The sequence below is a fragment of the Oncorhynchus nerka genome, linkage group LG14 (genome assembly GCF_034236695.1).
Source record: "Oncorhynchus nerka isolate Pitt River linkage group LG14, Oner_Uvic_2.0, whole genome shotgun sequence".
In the NCBI taxonomy this organism is placed as follows: Eukaryota; Metazoa; Chordata; class Actinopteri; order Salmoniformes; family Salmonidae; genus Oncorhynchus; species Oncorhynchus nerka.
The window spans coordinates 12257507-12275654 of NC_088409.1; the positions used below are offsets into that span (position 1 = coordinate 12257507).

Genomic DNA, 18148 nt, shown 5'->3' on the forward strand with positions numbered 1-18148 from the left:
GATATGTTGTTTGGTATGGTTACTTAAGACAGATGATTACTTAAGGCAAAAATGAAAGTAGGGTGGTTTGGTCGGGGTAGATGGGTGGGTGTATAACGCGAACATCTAGTAACCTAAAGGTTGCGAGTTCGAATCTCATCACGAATAACTTTAGCATTTTAGCAACTTTTCAACTACATACTACTTTTTTTGCTACTTTGCAACTACTTAGCATGATAGCTAACCCTTCCCCTAACCTTAACCCTTTAACCTAACTTTAACCCTAATCCCTAGCCGAGCTAATGTTAGCCAGATAGCTAAAGTTAGCCACCTATCTAGAATTCGTAGCACATCCTACATTTTGCAAATTCAATAATAAATTGTACACTTTCCACGTTCGTAACATATAATACGAATTGTAATTCGTAACATACACTACATGGGCAAAGGTATGTGGACACCCCTTCAAATGAGTGGATTCGGATATTTCAGCCACACCCATTGCAGACAAGTGTATAAAATCAAGCACAGGGCCATGTAATCTCCATATACAAAAATTGGCAGTAGAATAGCCCATACTGAAGAGCTCAGTGACTTTCAACATGGCGCCGTCATAGGATGCAACCTTTCCAACAAATCAGTTTGTCAAATTTCTGCACTGCTAAAGCTGCAACGGTCAACTGTAAGTGCTGTTATTGTGAAGTGGAAACGTCTAGGAGCAGCAACGGCTCAGCTGCGAAGTGGTAGGCCACACAAGCTCGAAGAATGGGACCGCTGAAGTGCGTAGAGCGTAAAAATCATCGGTTAAGTAGGGTTGCAAAGAGTCGGAAACTTTCCGGAAATTTATCATGGGAAGTCAAGCCCAGGAATTTTGTTTAAATTCATCAAAAAAGTTAGCTTATAACAGTGAACCTTTTTTTGTGGGATACACATAAGGCAATTCTAGGTCTTGTGGCATATTTTGGTTAAACTATCCCCAATTCAATGGAATTGCAACCCTCTGCATGCACAATGCATTCTGTACAGCTGATTCTCAAGATCTTGCACACTAATGAGATGCTAATGAGCCCACACTACTACACTGTCTGAGCCAAGGACTACATGCTTTCTGGTAAGTTTTGATTACAATACTGGGTGGAGTGAATATACTTTATATGACACACATGTTTTTTTTGTTAACTAGTAAATAGTAACCTACAGCAAAGTGTGTTTAAATCATTTCTAACTGGTTAACAATTTCTGCTAGTTAGTTTTTGCTACCATGTGGGTTTTAGCTTGCTGGAGCCTGCTAACTGAGGAGTGTTAATTCACCTGTTTCATGTTAAAACATTTATCTTACAAAGGAGTTGTTTAATATCACTGCTTAACTATTTATCTGTACATGGAATTGTATTTTTGTTTTCTTTTACAGGGAAATACCACATCTGATGTGTGGAGACATTTCACTGCAGCTAATGTAGAAGGAAAAGCTGTGTACATTTGCAAATACTGTGCCAAATCATATGTAAAGAATGCAACAAAGATGCAGAATCATCTGGCCAAGTGCATAAAGTTCCCTCAGCGCTCACAACAAGCAACATCCAAGAATTGGCCATATCACAGTCTGCCGATATGGACAGCCCCATCAAGAGGATCCTCCTGGATGATGTATTTTGGGAGAGAGTGGTAAGCAGCCTGAAACCTATAGCAGTAGCCATTGCACGGATTGACAGAGACAATGCCATCCTGTCTGATGTTCAGACTCTGCTTGCAGATGTAAGAGAAGAAATCCATACTGCCCTGCCCACTTCACTGTTGCTCCAAGCAGAGGAAACTACAGTTCTGAAATACATCAAAAAGCGTGAAGACTTCTGCCTGAAGTCCAAACACGCTGCAGCGTACATGTTGGACCCCAAGTCTCCTGGCAGGAGCATGTTGCTGAGATCAACAAGGCCTATGGTGTCATCACTACCGTGTCTTGCCACTTTGGCCTGGATGAGGGCAAGGTTCTTGGTAGTCTGGCGAAGTACACTTCCAAGCAAGGGCTTAGGGATGGAGATGCAATATGGTAGTCGTGCCAACATATCTCATCAGCCACCTGGTGGAAGGGACTTTGTGGATTTGAGGCTCTTTCCCCTGATGCCTCCATCATCCTCCAAATTCCACCAACATCAGCCGCCTCAGAGCGGAATTTGTCCTTGTTTGGGAACACACACACACACACACACACACACACACACACACACACACACTGAACAATACAAGGGTTGAAAAATTGGTGGCCATCCGGGCAAATGTGAGGCTTTTTGAGCCTGACAACTAGCCATCCTCAACAAGGTTGGAAAGTGACAGTGAAGCTGAGGCCTCAGAGTCTGATGTTCAAGAGGTGGACATTGAGGAGGTTCAGGGAGAAGACATGGAAGCCTGAGAGGAAGACAACCAAAGCTTTAGTTTCTAGACTATCATTTTACAGATATACGTTGAAAACATTTTTGGGAGATGCGATGGATCATTGGGGATCATTCAATATTCCCTTTCTTTTGATGTTCAGTGAAATCATCCCATGTGAATAGTCAACTCATTTAATTAAAGTTCAATTCGTAACTAAATTATATATGTTTTCTATTGGAAGGATTTAATCATTTGCAATTATATCTACTTATGATACAGTAAAAGGTTTATGTTTCTGTCTCCACATGATATGGTAAATATATCCAATGCAAAGAACGAGAACGCAACCTCCCCTAATGCATAGTGCCAACTGTAAAGTTTAGATGAAGAGGAATAAGGGTTCAGGCTAGGCCCCTTAGTTCCAGTGAAGTGAAATCTTAATGTTACAGCATACAAAGACATTCTAGATGATTCTGTGCTTCCAACTTAGTGGCAACAGTTTGGGGAAGGGCCTTTCCTGTTTCAGCATGTTAATGCCACCTAGCACAAAGCGGTTTGTTGAGATGGTGTGGAAGAACTTGATTGGCCTATACAGAGCCCTGACCTCAACTCCATCCAACACCTTTGGGATGAATTGGAAAGCCGACTGCGAGCCAGGCCTAATCACCCAACATCCGTGCCCGACCTCACTAATGCTTTTGTGGCTGAATGGAAGAAAGTACCTGCAGCAATGTTCCAACATCTAGTGGAAAGTCTTCCCAGAAGAGTGGAGGCTGTTATTGCAGCAAAGGGGGAACCAACTCCATATTAATGCCCATGATTTTGGAATGAGATAATTCGACAAGCAGGTGTCAACATTATTTTGGTCATGTACTGTAGTGTATCATATGAAATGGGTGATGGACATCCACAAATAATTAAATACCATACGAAATGAAACATCATATTAAAATGGAGTGTCTCGGCTTTACGTACAGAATAATACAAAATGCTCTGAGTCCAGGTTGTCTAGTCAGTGAGAGGGAAGGATCATCACTGGCATGAAATGGCACGACAACAGAGACTCATTACATAGGCTATAGCATGGCAGAGAAACTCAGTGGTACAGTAGACAACTTCCCCCCTGAATAAATGTGGATTTAACGAAGCCGTATAGTCATCAGACAGTGGCCATAAAGCTGTTGAATTCTTCATGTCCTTGCTAGCGCTGTGTGAGCTCTGACTCTCTGATTAAAAGAAAGGCTCCATCTGCATCATGTCTGGCATGGTGGCACGCACGCCTCCCCAGCTCAGCTCTGCTCATGCCTCAGAAACAGCTCAGAACACATTCCCTCCCCCACAAAACTCTGCTCTCTCTCTCTCTCTCTCATATGCGCGTTCTACTGTAGGCCTACATCACTGCTCTACTGAACACACAACTGACAACAGCAGCCGTCAAAAAAAAATTCTTCAGTTTTAAAGCTAATTTCCTGCAATTGTACACATTATGCCATGCAGCTGAGAGAAAACGTTGCAGTTTTAAAGTACATTTCGGCCATGGAGCTAGTTTCCTGCATTTTGCAAATGGCTAATGCCGTGTTTTTGTTGTTGCTGAAACATAATAACAAAATGAATACTGCTAAATTCATTGTTTTGTGAATTTTCAGTTGTCAGTGTGGTCGTGAATGAACTGCTCTCTCCCCTCGCTCCAGCTACAGTACTGGTCTGTTCTGACGCTGTCTAGCAGAATCATCTCTACTCTCAGGGCTCAGTCAGGATGAAACAAATCACTTCATTAAAGCTTCATACTTGAGCAAACACCCCCCCCCCCCCCCCCAAAACAAATATGACTACATGTAAAACAGACTGCCCTGTCCTGTCATTTAGCTTCATGCTTTGTAGATACACCTTCCTTCACCTGCATTTAGAGCACAATGCTCATGATCAACATGATAGACATACACCCCCATGCCTTTCAAAGCATACAGAACATATATCTTAACCATTCAATACCCAACACAGAACATACGAACACAGAACCCCACAACAAGCACGGTTCAGTCAGTGTGTGTTGGGTTGTTATTGAGGTCATTCTACTAGAAATGACCTGGACCCTGTGGCAGTAGAGGATGACGACTGCCTCAGGCATCTGGGGAAACAGCAGAGTGAACAATCCTGCCCCCGGACTGTTACCGAGGGCAACAACCCCACAACAACATGACTGTACCAGAGGGCAACAACCCATCACAACATGAATGTTACCGAGGGCAACAGCCCCCCACAACAACATGACTGTACCCGAGGGCAACAACCCCACACAACATGACTGTTACTGAGGGCAACAACCCCCCACAACATGACTGTTACTGAGGGCAACAACCCCCCACAACATGACTGTTACTGAGGGCAACAACACCACACAACATGACTGTTACTGAGGGCAACAACCCCCCACAACATGACTGTTACTGAGGGCAACAACACCACACAACATGACTGTTACTGAGGGCAACAACCACACACAACATTACTTTTACTGAGGGCAACAACACCACACAACATGACTGTTACTGAGGGCAACAACCCCACACAACATGACTGTTACTGAGGGCAACAACACCACACAACATGACTGTTACTGAGGGCAACAACACCACACAACATGACTGTTACTGAGGGGTTTTCCTATTCAACTGTTGGGAGTCTATATCGAGTGAGACTTTCTTTCCTTTTATACAGTATATTCTTAGAAAACAGTATTTTATATAGTATTCCATCTCTTGGAATGGAATAGTGTCTATGTCCCATGAATATAATATAGAAAGGTAACATAGTATCCTGTGGATACAGAACCTACCTGTGAATGTCATATCTATATCTATTTCTATATCTATATCTGTCCCAATGCTGATAGTTTTATATCAACAGACACTGACATGCCATATTGTCAGGAAGCAGTAGTTAGTATGTGTAATTCAAATTCCAAGTCCATCAATCAGCAAATTGAGCTTGATCTAGATACTGGCACCCTTGTTCCCAGTCCCAGGTCAAACCATCCATCCTACTATCTCTGTATCTGTCTGCTTTACATAACTATTATATAACAGGAGGATCCTACTATCTCTCTGTATCTGTCTGCTTTACATAACTATTATATAACAGGGGGATCCTACTATCTCTCTGTATCTGTCTGCTTTACATAACTATTATATAACAGGAGGATCCTACTATCTCTCTGTATCTGTCTGCTTTACATAACTATTATATAACAGGAGGATCCTACTATCTCTCTGTATCTGTCTGCTTTACATAACTATTATATAACAGGAGGATCCTACTATCTCTCTGTATCTGTCTGCATTACATAACTATTATATAACAGGAGGATCCTACTATCTCTCTGTATCTGTCTGCATTACATAACTATTATATAACAGGAGGATCCTACTATCTCTCTGTATCTGTCTGCTTTACATAACTATTATATAACAGGAGGATCCTACTATCTCTCTGTATCTGTCTGCTTTACATAACTATTATATAACAGGAGGATCCTACTAATGGATCTCTACCAGTCATCCCTTTATACTGAGACAACAGTTGATTCAATGAAATGCATTTCACCATTACAATGAGGATGAAAGAAACAGAAAGGAAGATAACTCCTTCTCTTCTCCTCTCCTCTCTCATCTCCCCTCTCCTCTCCTCTCTCATCTCCCCTCTCCTCCTTCTCCTCTCCTCTCCTCAGCTCCCCTCTCCTCTCTCTCCTCTCCTCCCTACACTCTCCTCTCCTCCCTACACTCTCCTCTCCTCCCTACACTCTCCTCTCCTCCCTACACACTCCTCTCCTCCCTACACTCTCCTCTCCTCCCTACACTCTCCTCCCCTCCCTACACTCTCCTCTCCTCCCTACACTCTCCTCTCCTCCCTACACTCCCCTCCCCTCCCTACACTCTCCTCCCCTCCCTACACTCTCCTCCCCTACACTCTCCTCCCTTCCCGTCAAAAGTAGTGTACTATTTAGGGAATGGGGTGCCATTGGCGCTGCAATATTTCTACTACGCCATTTGGGACACAGTCTACTAGAAAAGATTTCCTTACTTGACTTTAGTGAAGACGATATCCACGTCCGTGAGGGTGACAGTTTTTCCGTCGATGACGCCGCAGTCCTTGCACAGCTTGGACCAGTTCTTGCCATGCATGTCCTTTCCTGTGGCACGTGTGTCGCCGTGGATGGCGAAGCGCCGGAACGACTCCTCCAGTGCGGTTATCTCCACGGGCGTCCGCGACCCTGCCCCACCCTCGCTGGTCCCGTTGGACTCGGAGGAAAGCCTTTTGGAGGCCCGGTCCTTGGACTGCTGTTCGCTGGGCGGCCGCAGGGGAGTGGAGGAGATTGGAGGGTTGGAGTGCTTGGCCGTCTGCACTGTAAAATCTGCCATGCTGTCTCTGAGGAAGAGGAAAGAGACCGACACTATTAGCTGAAGAGCCAGGATGTGTGGTGTTCCTGTTTATGTGAAACAGATTTACCTACTGTGCATGAGTTAAGTATGTGGGACATAATACCAGCTCTGTGTCTCCTGTGTTAAACCACTGTGTTAGTACAGGTGGACTGGGACATAATACCAGCTATGTGTCTCCTGTGTTAAACCACTGTGCTAGTACAGGTGGACTGGGACATAATACCAGCTCTGTGTCTCCTGTGTTAAACCACTGTGTTAGTACACTGTGTTAGTACACTGTGTTAGTACAGGTGAACTGGGACATAATACCAGCTCTGTGTCTCCTGTGTTAAACCACTGTGTTAGTACATGACTGTAGGCGAAGGAGATGACTGTAGGCGAAGGAGATGACTGTAGGCGAAGGAGATGACTGTAGGCGAAGGAGATGACTGTAGGGGAAGGAGATGACTGTAGGTTAAGGAGATGACTGTAGGTGAAGGAGATGACTGTAGGTGAAGGAGATGACTGTAGGTCAAGGAGATGACTGTAGGCGAAGGAGATGACTGTAGGTGAAGGAGATGACTGTAGGTCAAGGAGATGACTGTAGGCGAAGGAGATGACTGTAGGCCAAGGAGATGACTGTAGGTCAAGGAGATGACTGTAGGCGAAGGAGATGACTGTAGGTCAAGGAGATGACTGTAGGCGAAGGAGATGACTGTAGGTGAAGGAGATGACTGTAGGTCAAGGAGATGACTGTAGGCGAAGGAGATGACTGTAGGCGAAGGAGATGACTGTAGGTCAAGGAGATGACTGTAGGCGAAGGAGATGACTGTAGGTCAAGGAGATGACTGTAGGCAAGAGAGATGACTGAGATGACTGTAGGCGAAGGAGATGACTGTAGGCGAAGGAGATGACTGTAGGCGAAGGAGATGACTGTAGGCGAAGGAGATGACTGTAGGCGAAGGAGATGACTGTAGGCGAAGGAGATGACTGTAGGCGAAGGAGATGACTGTAGGCGAAGGAGATGACTGTAGGTCAAGGAGATGACTGTAGGCGAAGGAGATGACTGTAGGTCAAGGAGATGACTGTAGGCGAAGGAGATGACTGTAGGCGAAGGAGATGACTGTAGGCGAAGGAGATGACTGTAGGCGAAGGAGATGACTGTAGGCGAAGGAGATGACTGTAGGTCAAGGAGATGCGAAGGAGATGACTAGGTGTAGGCGAAGGAGATGACTGTAGGGTAGGCGAAGGAGATGACTGTAGGCGAAGGAGATGACTGTAGGCGAAGGAGATGACTGTAGGCGAAGGAGATGACTGTAGGCGAAGGAGATGACTGTAGGTTAAGGAGATGACTGTAGGCGAAGGAGATGACTGTAGGTCAAGGAGATGACTGTAGGCGAAGGAGATGACTGTAGGTTAAGGAGATGACTGTAGGCGAAGGAGATGACTGTAGGCGAAGGAGATGACTGTAGGCGAAGGAGGTGACTGTAGGGTCAGATCTAATCTTGTTCATCAGACCCTACGGGTCATGAACTATGTAGAAAATAGGGTCCCATTTTGGACAAGGGCTTAGCCTGGGGACAATGTTAGGACAGCTGTACAGACAGTCGTAGGGGTTTGACTTGAGTCCTCTTGTTCCCCTGTGAAAACACACTGTCTCTAACACAAGGCTTGTTTCATTGGCTCTGGTTCTCTCTCACTGCTAACTCAGTGTGCTAGCTGGAGGCTGGAGGCAGAGCTTTAGCTCAGCTAGTTGTCAGTGGTGTGAGCCCAGGCTGACTGTGAATGGGCAGATGTCGTAAGTGTTCTGGCATGGAGGTGATGATTATTAATAGATCTCTGCTATTCAAGAGCAGAGCCATGGTTGTGCCAGGAGAGCAGACGGACAGTCAGGCCGGCACGCACGCACGCACGCACGCACGCACACACACACACACACACACACACACACACACAGCCAGTATTTCTACTGTTTCAAACCGCTGTGTTTCACTGTGATTGTGAGGTCATAGAACAGTTTAGAGAGAGGCAGACTGATTGAAGAAATGTTGGGCATTGATGTTGATACAACAGCATATTCAGAGACATTCGTTACTACTTACCTTAGTTCAGCCAGCTTTGGGTCAGCCAGCTTTATTGGGTCAGCCATGGAGCTGCAGTAGTTGGTTTCCCCCTCTACACTGCTTGGAGTAGGTGACTCTCTTAGTTTCTTTGTACTGTGAAAAAGATTCAATGAACATTGTAAGTGAGTGATGTTCACAGTCTTTCTCTCTCTGTGTGTGTGTGTGTGTGTGTGTGTGTGTGTGTGTGTGTGTGTGTGTGAACAAGAACGAAAGTGGACAAAGTGATAGCCCATTGTTCATCAAAGTCGGAAAACAAAGTGCAAAGTCCGGGACTGTGAGTGCTCCTACTTTCACATTGTGAGGCCTTCAGACTCATTAATCACCCTTCTTCTACTGTCCACATATTCATGACCCATCCAGTGATAACAACCACGTCCCAAACAGCACCCTATTCCCTATATAGGGTACTACTTACCCATAAGGCTCTGGTCAAAAGTAGTGCACTATTTAGGGAATAGGGTGCCATTTGGGATGAAGACATATTTCATTATGTACTTGGCACCAAATCCAAAGCACTAAACTAGTAATAGCATGTCAATACGAATAACACCTTATAGTATAACCTAAATACTTATAGTTTAGATGAAAAACAAATACATACCGTATTGTTCAGTATTATAGTTAAAACCCTAACAGACAACAAAGTTATGTCCTGCCACAGCTGTCTCACCTCCTGTTTCTCATTTCTTCAACCCAACTGATAAAACCTGACTGCCTTCCCTTTTAAAGGCTGGCTATAGCCGAGCCTCTCTCCTGTTAAGGGCCTGTTTTACAACAGTCTTTCTCTGGCTATGTCCCAAAAGTAATGCACTATATAGAACAGGGTGCTGTTTGGGACACAACCTCCCTCTTCCAGATGCTTTCAGTCAGTCGGAGGAGCCCTCTTCAAACACATCATAGTCATCACCATTTGTGTCTACACACAGCAAGACAAGCAGCATTCAGATAAACAAGGCATAAAACACTCCTGGATCACAGATCACATCTACATTAATAAAGACACACACAGGTATTTTATTCCATGTTTACAAGTCTCATTTAAATACCTCGTGTAGATTTAAAAGAGTAACCAATGACAGGTATCAGATGTGTTTTAGGAAGATACTGATGACTTACTGTTAATGTTGTTCTACTGAAGTAAATAAGGACTGTGCTCACCAAGTCGTTCCCATGGTGAACTACAGTAACCACTCAGCAGCCTCGCAGAACCCGTGTTGCCATGGCAAAGTACACCACAGCAAAGAGCCCCCCTCCCCTCCGACACATGCAGCTTGTCAGTTCTGACTGCTCCCAGAGAGCAGTTCTGTTATCTATCTAGAGGTCTGGAATACGGACAGACATCTTTTATATTCCAGAAGATTTCAAATCTTAAACTTCTTCTCCAACTGATTTCAACTGTCACTCTAATTTTCAAAAATATAGAGGAGTGAAGACTGGATAGTTGCTGTCATTCAATGCACCCCCAGCCCCCTTCAGCACTACATGGGTGGTACGGCCCCGTGGGTGGCAGAACAGGGGTTTTGTAGACAAGACACAGCTCCAAATCAACCATACAAATGAACTGTAAGTACAGAAAAGCCCAGATGGACCCTGAGTAAAGGCTTTATGTTTCACAGGTCCATTCTTACAGGGAAAACAAGCCCTTATTAATGTCTATCAATCATGTCATTGAGAAGGAGGGACACTGGGGAGCCATTGTGACAGCACTGTGACAGCTCTGTCTGGTTCTGAGTCCCATGGCCATCTCTTCACACACACACACATGGTGGGTGACGTCGCTGGGTGCTACCGTTGGTGTTAGGGGGATTGAGGTGGTGGCGTGGGTCATCCAGGACTCTGGCCAATACAGTATCCCAAATTCTACCCTATTCCCTATATAGTGCATGACTTAGTGTTGACTAGGGCCAATACAGCTCTGGTCTAAAGTAGTGCACTATATAGGGCCCTGGTGAAAAGTAGTACACTATATATGGAATAGGGTGACTTTTGGGACTTGTTAAGTTAACTGTTATAGCTCTAACTTGGTAAGTATTTAAACAGTTACCCTTGAAACCTAAACAGATCTAGTGACCGACCATTCAACTACTGAACTCCCAACTTCAGGTATAAACAAACAACTGTATTATAGAGAACACATAAAGAGTTCAACAGCTTCTCTCTTCCGCAAATGAATAAAAACAGTGATATGACCAAGCATTTCGCTACACCCACAATAACATCTGCTAAACATGTGTATATGACCAATCAAATGTGATGTGACATCACAACATTCCAGCTACCAGTGGTACAGGACCTTGGATGATCTATGTGAAACTTTCACACAATCTTGTTTCAGCTTGCATCCTGCCAAACAAGACTTTCCCAGCAAATTCACTCCAATTTCTCTGGAACCATCTATATGTACTGACAGACTTGGCTTCCCTCTGTGCACATACTTATGTTTGGGGAAGCCTTTAGGCTGTTTATTTACTGTGACACCCTCATCATTACGATAGAGTGCTCTGTGACACCCTCATCACTACGATAGAGTGCTCTGTGACACCCTCATCCCTACGATAGAGTGCTCTGTAACACCCTCATCTCTGCGATAGAGTGCTCTGTAACACCCTCATCTCTGTGATAGAGTGCTCTGTGACACCCTCATCACTACGATAGAGTGCTCTGTAACACCCTCATCTCTGTGATAGAGTGCTCTGTAACACCCTCATCTCTGCGATAGAGTGCTCTGTAACACCCTCATCTCTGTGATAGAGTGCTCTGTAACACCCTCATCCCTACGACAGAGTGCTCTGTGGCACCCTCATCCCTACGATAGAGTGCTCTGTGGCACCCTCATCCCTACGATAGAGTGCTCTGTGACACCCTCATCCCTACGATAGAGTGCTCTGTAACACCCTCATCCCTACGATAGAGTGCTCTGTAACACCCTCATCCCTACGATAGAGTGCTCTGTGACACCCTCATCCCTACGATAGAGTGCTCTGTGACACCCTCATCCCTACGATAGAGTGCTCTGTGACACCCTCATCCCTACGATAGAGTGCTCTGTGACACCCTCATCCCTACGATAGAGTGCTCTGTGACACCCTCATCCCTACGATAGAGTGCTCTGTGACACCCTCATCCCTACGATAGAGTGCTCTGTGACACCCTCATCTCTACGATAGAGTGCTCTGTGACACCCTCATCCCTACGATAGAGTGCAATCTTGACACCCTCATCCCCGATAGAGTGCTCCTCTTCCATCCTATCATCTCTTCCCTCTGCTCAAACCATCTCCAACTAGAGTCCTGATTCTGCACTCCTCAACCCTCCTCTCCTCCCTTTCTGCATCAGTGAAGTCTCATGTCCCCTATCCTCCATACAGCCAGTCCTCCCCTCTGCAAGGATAATAGAGAGGCTCTAGAGACTCATTGCGAGCTCAAGAAAGGGCTATAGGCACCTTATTGGGAAATGGAGGAAAACTATGCCTCCCTGCGGACCTGGCATCCTTTCAAACCCTATCTTAACATTTCCTCTTGGTCTGGAAAATGCTAAAGCCACTTTCTACTATCTAAAGTCCAAGCATTGTGCTATTAACCCAGAAAGCTCTTTGCCACCTTCTCCTCCCTCCTGAATCCTCCTCCTCCCCCCCCCCCTCCTCCTCTCTGCAGATGACTTCATCAACCATTTTGAAAAGAAGGTCGAAACATTGTAACATCCGATCCTCGTATTGCAATAAGTCAAACGACAGCTGGTTCTGCTCACACTGCCAAACCCTGTGCTCTGACCTGGAAAATAGCTCTCCAGATGAAATCTTCTTAGACTTGCCGCCCAACAACATGCCCGATAGTTGCAAGCCTTGTGTCTTTCTCCAGTGCACCATGGAACCTCTGCCATTTCCTGGTCGCTCATCAAATCATCCTAATAGCTGGCTAATTTCTTCTGTTTGAGATGAGAACATGATGATCTGGAAAAAATGAATCACTGATCCCTAATGTCAACAAATACAGACCAGTATCCCTTGATCTTTATTTCTCTCCAAAACTCTTGAAAAATATTGTATTTTCAGAATGACCATTTGGTTTTGATCCAAATCAGTCAGGTTTCAAGACTAGTCATTCAAAGACTGTCTTCTCTGTATCAGGTGAAGCTCGCATGCTAAAGCAACTCTCTCTCCTCTGCTCTCATCCTTCTAGACCTTGCCTACATATGAACCATCAGATCTACCACTCTAGCAGATACCTCCTTCTGGCCATGCATTTCTCCTACCTGACAGGTCGCTCCTTGCGTGGCGAGAATCTGTCACCTCACCAAGGCTCTCACCATTGCGCCCCAGGGCTCTGTTCTAGGCCCTCTCCATTCTGCTATACACCAAGTACTTGGCTCTGTCATAACCTCACATGGTCTCTCCTAATCATTGTTATGCAGACGATACACATTAATCTTCTCCATTTTGAATATACCCCTTCTGATGACCAGGTGGCGATCGCATCTCTGCATGCATGGCAGACATATCAGTGTGGATGACGGATCACCACCTCAAGCTGAACCTCGGCAATGCATTGCTGCTCTTCCTCCCTGGGGAAGGACTGCCCGTTCCATGATCTCTGGCCATCACGGTTGACAACTCCATTGTGTCCTCCTCCCAGAGCGCTAAGAACCTTGGCGTGCATCCTGGACAACACCCTGTCGTTCTCAACTAACATCATAGGCGGTGGCCCGTTCTTGGCCAGGTTCATGCTCTACAACATCCGCAGAGTGCGACCCTGCCTCACACAGGAAGCATTGCTGCGCAGGTCCTAATCCAGGCACTTGTCATCTCCCGTCTGGATTACTGCAACTCGCTGTTGGCTGGGCTCCCTGCCTGTGCCATTAAACTCTCCCTGGCCACAACTCATCCATATACTCTCCTTCCGTCTGGTGTTCAACCTTCCCAAGCCATTCTCTCACGTTACCCCGCTCCTCCGCTCTCTCCACTGGCTTCCAGTCTCAAGCTCGCATCCTTCAAGACCATGGTGCTTGCCTACGGAGCTGTGATGCACGGCACCTCATATACTCTCCTCCAGGCCTGCATTGCAGGCCCTACACCCAAACAAGGGCTCTGCGTTCATCCACCTCTGGCCTGCTCGCCTCCCTACCACTGGAGGAAGTACAGTTCCCGCATTGCCCAGTCAAACTGTTCGCTGCTCTGCTTACATATACTCTCCCCCATGCATGGTGGAACAAACTCCTCGACGCCAGGACAGCGGAGTCAATCACCACCTTCCGGAGACACCTGAAACCCCTGGCCATGCTTTCAGGAATACCTAGGATAGGATAAAGTATTAAAAGATTTAGATGCACTATTGTAAAGTGGCTGTTCCACTGGATGTCTTAATAACTCTCCTTCTTGCCATGCATTCTGGATAAGAGCGTCTGCTAAATGACTTAAATGTAATGTAAATGTAATGAGTGCTCTGTGACACCCTCATCCCTACGATAGAGTGCTCTGTGACACCCTGTGTGCCTTGATGTCTACAGCAGAATCCATCTGGAACAAAGGAGTCTTTTCACTCTCTAGTCTTATTGTCAGTGAAGTCTCAAGTGTTCAACTGCCAGTCTTCTATACAGCCAGACTCCTCAAAAACCCAAGGATAATAGAGAGGCTAGCGAGAGAGGATGCATCCCAACTGACACCCTATATAGTGCACTACTTATTGGGTTCTGGTCTAAAGTAGTGCACTATGTAGGGAATAGGGTGCCATTAGGGAAACACACAGAGTTAATTCAGTCTACAAAACCCTCATGTTAACAATTAAGACTGGATGGTGTGGAAAATATAAGCAGAGAAAGTATTTTAGTACTTTTACATGGGTAGTTTTTCCAAGCATTGTGTCTATTGAAGGTGCAATATGCAGAAACCGCTCTGCCATTTCCTGGTTGCTAAAATTCTAATAGCTCACCTAATTTCAGTTTATGTGGCAAAACAAGCAGGTGTAGAGAATCATTGTAACATCTAAACCGCTGTGAAATTTATTTTCAATAACCCAAAAATATTGTATTTTCAGCTGTTTGAAACTGGTGTACAAAACCTAAAGTAAAAGACGCAAAAACTAGAAGTTAAGAAGGTGAAGCTCACATAGAACAAATCTACCGCTTCTTAGACTTGCCTACAATAAGCATGACAGATCTATAGCACACATTTCTATGTGAATTTGGTCAGGTCACCCAAAAAGGAACATATTGCAGCTTTAGGTCTCATTTAGTCCATGAATACAGAATATATTATTACCTTACATTTTAGTAAACATGTTATGATTGGATGATCATGTGATTGATGATGATTGGATTACAGTGATGAATAAATTACATCAATTATAACTGTCAGAAATGACAGTTGGTGTGGCTTGGATCTAATAGAGGATTTCATTACTGCATATGAAAGGTTAATTACCATGGCATTAACCAGGCACTGGGCATAGTAACCCCCAACAGTGTGGAGTATAGATAGAAGATAGTGGTGGCAGCCTGGTCCCAGATAGAAGACCGTACTACAGACGCTCTGTCTTAGGCCTGTTTCCTGTCCCACTACAAAGGACAAAAGCCATTTGGTTAAGTCCAGATCTCAAGAGATAAACCTGCGACTGGATGACGGCCTGCTTACAGATACTCTCCTTCTGGCCATGCATTGCTGCTTACATATACTCTCCTTCTGGCCATGCATTGCTGCTCACATATACTCTCCTTCTGGCCATGCATTGCTGCTTACATATACTCTCCTTCTGGCCATGCATTGCTGCTCACATATACTCTCCTTCTGGCCATGCATTGCTGCTCACATATACTCTCCTTCTGGCCATGCATTGCTGCTTACATATACTCTCCTTCTGGCCATGCATTGCTGCTTACATATACTCTCCTTCTGGCCATGCATTGCTGCTCACATATACTCTCCTTCTGGCCATGCATTGCTGCTCCACATATTGCTGCTTACATATCTCCTTCTGGCCATGCATTGCTGCTTACATATACTCTCCTTCTGGCCATGCATTGCTGCTTACATATACTCTCCTTCTGGCCATGCATTGCTGCTCACATATACTCTCCTTCTGGCCATGCATTGCTGCTACATATACTCTCCTTCTGGCCATGCATTGCTGCTTACATATACTCTCCTTCTGGCCATGCATTGCTGCTCACATATACTCTCCTTCTGGCCATGCATTGCTGCTTACATATACTCTCCTTCTGGCCATGCATTGCTGCTCACATATACTCTCCTTCTGGCCATGCATTGCTGCTTACATATACTCTCCTTCTGGCCATGCATTGCTGCTCACATATACTCTCCTTCTGGCCATGCATTGCTGCTTACATATACTCTCCTTCTGGCCATGCATTGCTGCTCACATATACTCTCCTTCTGGCCATGCATTGCTGCTTACATATACTCTCCTTCTGGCCATGCATTGCTGCTTACATATACTCTCCTTCTGGCCATGCATTGCTGCTTACATATACTCTCCTTCTGGCCATGCATTGCTGCTTACATATACTCTCCTTCTGGCCATGCATTGCTGCTTACATATACTCTCCTTCTGGCCATGCATTGCTGCTCACATATACTCTCCTTCTGGCCATGCATTGCTGCTTACATATACTCTCCTTCTGGCCATGCATTGCTGCTTACATATACTCTCCTTCTGGCCATGCATTGCTGCTCACATATACTCTCCTTCTGGCCATGCATTGCTGCTTACATATACTCTCCTTCTGGCCATGCATTGCTGCTCACATATACTCTCCTTCTGGCCATGCATTGCTGCTCACATATACTCTCCTTCTGGCCATGCATTGCTGCTCACATATACTCTCCTTCTGGCCATGCATTGCTGCTTACATATACTCTCCTTCTGGCCATGCATTGCTGCTTACATATACTCTCCTTCTGGCCATGCATTGCTGCTTACAGATGACTGCTTTACTATAGAAATTGGCCCATTTTGAACTCTGGTATTAATAGCAACACAACACACCATGGTAAGAACATTCTATCTGTTCTTAAGAGAGGGGGAATAGACAGCATAAGACAATAAGCAGACAGCCAATCGTAAAAATGATGAGAATACCACACACTTAACAACTTGAGGTGTGTGTGTGTGTGTGTGTGTGAGTGAGTGAGTGAGTGAGTGAGTGAGTGAGTGAGTGAGTGAGTGAGTGAGTGAGTGAGTGAGTGAGAGTGAATGTTTGCTTGTGAGCGGGCACCCTTGTGTTCGTTTATTCAAGCATTTGTATGAGTGCCTGTGTGTGTGTTGTGTCACTCCCTGACTGGGCATGCCGTGGTGAACCCATCTGCTCTACATCTAGATCAGTCCCAGCCAGCCAACTGCTCTTGAATGTGGCCTTGTCAGCCAATCAGAACAGAATGTGTGGTACAATGCCACCACAATACCCTGTTCTATACCATCATGACCCCTAGTCTACCCAGTTCTATACTATCATGACCCCCAGTCTACCCTGTTCTATACCATCATGACCCCTAGTCTACCCTGTTCTATACCATCATGACCCCCAGTCTACCCAGTTCTATACCATCATGACCCCTAGTCTATCCTGTTCTATACCATCATGACCCCTAGTCTACCCTGTTCTATACCATCATGACCCCCAGTCTACCCAGTTCTATACCATCATGACCCCTAGTCTACCCAGTTCTATACCATCATGACCCCTAGTCTACCCAGGTCTATACCACCATGACCATTAGTCTACCCAGGTCTATACCACTACGACCCCTAGTCTACCCAGGTCTATACCACCATGACCCCTAGTCTACCTAGTTCTATACCACCATGACCCCTAGTCTACCCAGTTCTATATGGTTCCAGATCATTATGTGCTAGCCTGGTCCCAGATCATTATGTGGCAGCCTGGTCCCAGATCATTATGGGGTAGCCTGGTCCCAGATCATTATGTGGCAGCCTGGTCCCAGATCATTATGTGGTAGCCTGGTCCCAGATCATTATGGGGTAGCCTGGTCCCAGAACATTATGTGGTAGCCTGGTCCCAGATCATTATGTGGCAGCCTGGTCCCAGATCATTATGGGGTAGCCTGGTCCCAGATCATTATGGGGTAGCCTGGTCCCAGATCATTATGTGGTAGCCTGGTCCCAGATCATTATGGGGTAGCCTGGTCCCAGATCATTATGTGGCAGCCTGGTCCCAGATCAGTATGTGGTAGCCTGGTCCCAGATCATTATGTGGCAGCCTGGTCCCAGATCATTATGGGGTAGCCTG

General features: G+C 45.5%; 1 protein-coding gene across 2 annotated transcripts in view; it reads right to left on the reverse strand.

The window, feature by feature from the left end:
* LOC115116525 (tubulin polymerization-promoting protein) overlaps positions 1-18148 on the reverse strand; it is a 35737-nt gene that overhangs the window by 11110 nt on the left and 6479 nt on the right. The window contains exons 1-3 of one of the 2 annotated variants that reach the window (XM_065027419.1): positions 9492-9595; positions 8870-8983; positions 6430-6774 (exon numbers count right to left, since the gene is read on the reverse strand). In XM_065027419.1, the coding sequence (XP_064883491.1) occupies positions 6430-6774; positions 8870-8916 (392 nt within the window). In that variant the 5' untranslated portion in view covers positions 8917-8983; positions 9492-9595. Of the gene's footprint in view, positions 1-6429; positions 6775-8869; positions 8984-9491; positions 9596-18148 lie in introns of those variants that run through there. The other variant, XM_065027418.1, reaches the window with a different exon arrangement.